The following is a 6,000-nucleotide window of genomic DNA, read 5'->3' as shown; positions in this document are numbered from 1 at the left end:
TTTTTTTGAGACGGAGTCTTGCTCTGTCACCCAGGCTGGAGTGCAGTGGCCGGATCTCAGCTCACTGCAAGCTCCTCCTCTCGGGTTCACGCCATTCTCCTGCCTCAGCCTCCCGAGTAGCTGGGACTACAGGCACCCGCCACTTCGCCCGGCTAGTTTTTTGTATTTTTTTAGTAGAGACGGGGTTTCACCGTGTTAGCCAGGATGGTCTCGATCTCCTGACCTCATGATCCGCCCGTCTCGGCCTCCCAAAGTGCTGGGATTACAGGCTTGAGCCACCGCGCCCGGCCTGGTAATTCTTTTTTTTAATGCTTGGGCATAATAAGTAAATGAGTAAAGTCCAGTGATGATTTACATTTATTATATACCAGTCATTGTGCTACATACTATAACTGGCTCTTATTTTACTCTCTCAGCTTCCTTATAAGGTAGGCCACATTATTTCTATTTTACAGATGAGGAAGCTGCAGCATAGCTTAGTTAAATTGCTCAAGGTCACCTATCCAAGAAGGTAAAGAGTGGGAATTCAAAATAATTGGACTCCATGAATTTATGCTCTTAACTACCATTTTCATATATTTCCATATGTCATTAGATTCTTTTTACCTACAAAATTTTACCCAGGAAATTAAGAGATTAGTTGAAAAAATCAAGGAGCAAAGTGTTTGTCTATATCTTTCTTGCTTCCTTTAAAACAACAGTTCTCAACAAAGGGGAGGTATATATGAGAATCATCAATGCCTTGTCATGTTCCACCCACTAAAAATCTGATACATTCAACTCAGTTAAGACGTATGGCCTTCTGCCCTTAACCTTCCTTAGCAGTTAGAATTAGTTTTTTCTTTTTCTTTTTTTTTTTTTTTTTTTTTTGAGACATAGTCTCGCTCTATCTTTCAGGCTGGAGTGCAGTGGCATGATCTCGGCTCACTGCAACCTCTGCCTCCCAGGTTCAAGCGATTCTGTGCCTCAGCCTCCCGAGTAGCTGGGATTATAGGCACCCATGACCATGCCCAGCTAATTTTTGTATTTTTAGTAGAGACGGGGTTTCACCATCTTGGCCAGGCTGATCTTGAACTCTGACCTCGTGATCCACCCGCCTTGGCCTCCCAGAGTGTTGAGATTACAGGCATGAGCCACTGTGCCCTGCCTGATTTTTTTTTTTTTGGCGAGACAGCGTCTTGCTTTGTTGCCCTGGCTGGAGTGCAGTGGTGCAACCTCGGCTCACTACAACCTCTGCCTCCCAGGTTCAAGCCATTCTCCTGCCTCAGCCTCCTGAATAGCTGGGATTACAGGCGCGTGCCACTACCCCCCGGCTTATTTTTGTATTTTTAATAGAGACAGGGTTTCGCCATGTTGGCCAGGCTGGTCTCGAACTCCTGACCCCTGGTGATCCGCCTGCCTCAGCTTCCTCCCAAAGTGCTGGGATTACAGGCGTGAGCACCATGCCCAGCCTAGAGTTACTTTTTTTTTTTTTTTTTTGAGACTGAGTCTTGCCCTGTTGCCCAGGCTGGAGTGCAGTGGCGTAATCTTGGCTCACTGCAACCTCCGCCTCCTGGGTTTAAGCGATTCTCCTGCCTCAGCCTCCCAAGTAGCTGGGATTAACAGGAACACACCACTATGATTGGCTAATTTTTTGTATCTTTAGTAGAGACAGGGTTTCACCATGTTGGCCAGGCTGGTCTTGAACTCCTGACTTCGAGATCTGCCCACCTCAGCCTCCCAAAGTGTTGGGATTACAGGCGTGAGCCACTGTGCCCGTCTACAGAATTATTCTTTTAATGAATATATCTGACAAGACTGGGCACAGTGGTTCACGCCTGTAGTGTCAGTACATTGGGAGGCCAAGGTGGGCAGATTGCTTGAGCCCAGGAGTTCGAGACCAGCCTGGGCAACATGGCAAAACCTCATCTCAAAAAATAAATAAATAAAATTAGCTTGGCATGGTGGCATGCATCTGTAGTCCCTGCTACTTGGGAGCCTGAGTTGGAGAACTGCTTGAGCCCATGAGATTGAGGCTGCAGTGAGCCATGATCGTGCCATTGTACTCTAGCCTGGGTGACGGGGCGAGACCCTATCTGGGGGAAAAAAAAATATCTAACAAGTCAGATGACAGTTTTATTATCCAAATAAATCTGTACATGTTACAGTTGCCGTTTTCTGCCTCTTACCTATAATCTACATTGTAGTACTGACAGGTTTTTCTAATACTCTGTGACCAATAGAGGCAACATTAAAACTTGCAGTATCCCAATATTGGAGAAATTTTACTTTGTGGTTTAACCTGATAGCATAAAGCTATGTCATTTATTAAAGTAGCTCCATTTCCATTAATGTACTGGGCAAGGACTCTTTTTTGTTTGGCATCTTAATGCCAAGTCTGTTTTGCTGTCTGATATATAAGACAGTGTTTCTGCCTTACAAAAGCTTTGGCTTTTAGATATGAGTCCTCTGTGATGGAACATTACAGCTCCCAGGATGTATCCTGTCTATCACAACAATAAAAATCAACCCTTTGATATTTCAGCAGTGTGTATACCTGTTAAGGCCTACACCTTAGAATTTGTTTTTAAATGATATATGAAGGCTGGGCATAGTGGCTTACACCTGTAATCCCAGCACTTTGGGAGGCTGAGGTGGGTGGATCCCTTGAGGCCAGGAGTTCGAGGCCAGCCTGGCCAACATGGCAAAACCCCATCTCTACTAGTAAAGTACAAAAAAAAAAAAATTGTATGTTTTTGGGCATGGTGGCACGTACCTGTAGTCCCAGCTACTCAGGAGACTGAGGCACAAGAACCTCTTGAACCCGGGAGGTGGAGGTTGCAGTGAGCTGAGATCATGCCACCACACTGCAGCCTGGGTGACAGAGCAAAACTCTATCTCCAAAAAAAAAAAATACATATGCATATATAGTAATAAATGCTATGTGAGAGCCTTCACCTCCTCACAATTTAACAGTAAAATTGCTGTCTTTGCTCTGTAAGGGGAAAATGATAATTAAGTTTAAGTCATTGCATTTGTGATTCTTCAAGTGAGTTAACTGCTTTCTTTTTTTAGACAACATGTTGTGATTTTGTTAGTAGATTATCCCTTCCTTTGCACTGATACTATTCAGGTTATCTGGAAGAGTTCATGTACCACTAAGAATGAACTACTGACTTAACAGTTAGGCTTAGGCTCCTGGTTAGAACAACACCACTCCTCTCTCCACCTTACCTTCTGTTTGTCCCAGTGCAAAATGTATTTGTTCTTCTCTTGCTTAGGTGAAGATTGTCCCCAGTGGATGGTCCCTATCACAATCTCTACTAGTGAAGACCCCAACCAGGCCAAACTAAAAATTCTAATGGACAAGCCAGAGATGAATGTGGTTTTGAAAAATGTCAAACCAGACCAATGGGTGAAGGTGAGTTCAGAATCTTACCTAAACAGATTTCTCTCACTTAATGTATACATCTTATGACTGGCTTTAAATTCTGCTTCAGGTTAGTAGTTTCAAAGAAAAAAAAAAACCCTAAGCTTTCCTTTGTGAAATTTAGGATGAATTTTCTTTTTTTTTTTGAGACGGAGTCTTGCTCTGTCGCCCAGGCTGGAGTGCAGTAGCACGATCTCAGCTCACTGCAAGCTCCGCCTCCCGGTTTACGCCATTCTCCTGCCTCAGCCTCCCGAGTAGCTGGGACTACAGGCGCCCACCACCTCGCCCGGCTAGTTTTTTGTATTTTTTAGTAGAGACGGGGTTTCACCGAGTTAGCCAGGATGGTCTCGATCTCCTGACCTCGTGATCCGCCCGTCTCGGCCTCCCAAAGTGCTGGGATTACAGGCTTGAGCCACCGCGCCCAGCCTAGGATGAATTTTCAAATAGTATTGTCCAGACATTTGTCAGATGTTAGGGAAGGTAGTGGTAGAGAAGCAGATCCAAAGGCATAGGACTAAGGAGGAGAAAAAAAAAAAAAGTAGATGGAGTGTAAGCTTATATGAACCAAAATATTTGTAGTCTCACACCTTCAAACTCTCCTGCCATTATAATGAAAGGTTAACTTCAATGATGTGTTGTCACCATATGTGTAGTACTATAATCCAGTGAGAGCAGACATATATAATAATCGGTTTGTGTCACTGAAATGTAAAATTCCCTAGCTGGTATTTCAAAACCATTTCACAGAAATACCAATAGGTAAGAATTATTTTTCATTATTCTGTACTCTGTACCTTTCATAATGAAAGTATTTACTACAAACTCTTAATTATATGTTCCTAATAGGAATTACACATTGTATCAGACATTTGTGCTTTTTTGAAAAAAAAGCCAGCCAGGTGCAGTGGCTCATGCCTGTAATCGCACTTTGGGAGGCTGAGGCAGGCATCACAAGGTCAGGAATTTGAGACCAGCCTGACCAACATAGTGAAACCCTGTCTCTACTAAAGATACGGAAAAAAAATTAGCTAGTTGTGATGGCGTGTGCCTGTAATCCCAGCTAGTCAGGAGGCTGAGGCAGGAGAATCACTTGAACCCAGGAGGCGGAGGTTACAGTAAGCCGAGATCGCACCATTGCCCTCCAGCCTGGATGACAGGGCGAGACTCCATTTCCCCCCCCCCCCCCCCCACCAAAAAAAGAAGCCATTTTTCTGTTTATCAACTTTTTTTTTTTTTTGAGTTGGGGGTGTCACTATATTGCAAGATTCAAACTCCTAGGCTCATGTGATCCTCCCACTTCAGGCTCCGGAGTAGCTAGGATTATAGTCATGAGCCACCATGCCTGGCATTGTTTTACTTTTTAAAATATATATTTAAAATACACTCACTGGAATATTACCATTTGAAATTATAATCTGGAAGATTATGTTGTAGCAATATGAAAAATTTCTTATAAATGAGAAAAAAGTTATGTACACTACAATTTTGATTAAGTTAAATAAAGGGAATCGATAAAGTGATAGTTGCATTAAAATTGTAGGGGTGGTTTTTAAAATATTTACATATAAATAGTAAAATATTTATATCTTACTGTTTTACCATTAAACTATTTTGAATACAAATGTTCTCAAAAATATTTTTTGGCTATTGGTAAATAGCCTATAGAAAATAATGCAGTTGCCAGGTGCAGTGGCTCATGCCTGTAATCCCAGGGAGGCTGAGGTGCGATGAATCACCTGAGGTCAGGAGTTCAAGACCAGCCTGGCCAACATGGTGAAACCCTGTCTCTCCTAAGAATATAAAATTAGCTGGGTGTGGTGGGTGGTGGGTGCCTGTAATCCCAGCTGCTTGGGAGGCTGAGGCAGGAAAATCACTTGAACCTGGGAGGTGGAAGTTTCAGTAAGCTGAGATCACGCCACTCCCCTCCAGCCGGGGTAACAGAGCAAGACTCCATCTCAAAAAAAAATAATAATAAAAGAATAATGCAGTCAGTAATTACCTCACGCCAAAAATCTTATGAAATTGCCTTTTAGGTCCATGTAATTCTTTAAAATTGGGATCTGAAAATTGTTATTCTGTTCAGTCTCTGTGCTTATAAGATCAATGTTTGTAAAGGGCTAAGCTTTCTTAGAGATTCCACTGTCCAAGTGTTTTCATATATATTAAGCATTTTCTGTAAACCTAAAATTGAGGTTAGAAATAGAAACTTACAGGCCGGGCGCGGTGGCTCAAGCCTGTAATCCCAGCACTTTGGGAGGCCGAGACGGGCGGATCACGAGGTCAGGAGATCGAGACCATCCTGGCTAACATGGTGAAACCCCGTCTCTACTAAAAAATACAAAAAACTAGCCGGGCGCGGTGGCGGGCGCCTGTAGTCCCAGCTACTCGGAAGGCTGAGGCAGGAGAATGGCGTGAACCCGGGAGGCGGAGCTTGCAGTGAGCAGAGATCCGGCCACTGCACTCCAGCCTGGGCGGCAGAGCGAGACTCCGTCTCAAAAAAAAAAAAAAAAAGAAATAGAAACTTACCCACATTATTTTGTCCCTTCCATGTTCTTTCTACTGTCTCTCACTTTGGCCCCCACAATTTCAAG

General features: G+C 43.4%; 1 protein-coding gene across 2 annotated transcripts in view; it reads left to right on the top strand.

Annotated features, from left to right (window-relative positions):
- Positions 1–6,000, top strand: part of NPEPPS (aminopeptidase puromycin sensitive) — a 104,440-nt gene that overhangs the window by 78,485 nt on the left and 19,955 nt on the right. For both annotated transcript variants that reach the window (XM_025360918.1, XM_025360917.1), the window contains one exon: positions 3,261–3,400. In XM_025360918.1, coding sequence (XP_025216703.1) covers positions 3,261–3,400 — 140 coding nt within the window. The remainder of the gene's footprint in view (positions 1–3,260; positions 3,401–6,000) is intronic.

This window comes from Theropithecus gelada, chromosome 16 (genome assembly GCF_003255815.1).
Source record: "Theropithecus gelada isolate Dixy chromosome 16, Tgel_1.0, whole genome shotgun sequence".
Classification (NCBI taxonomy): domain Eukaryota; kingdom Metazoa; phylum Chordata; class Mammalia; order Primates; family Cercopithecidae; genus Theropithecus; species Theropithecus gelada.
This window is presented reverse-complemented; position numbering and strand designations above follow the sequence as displayed.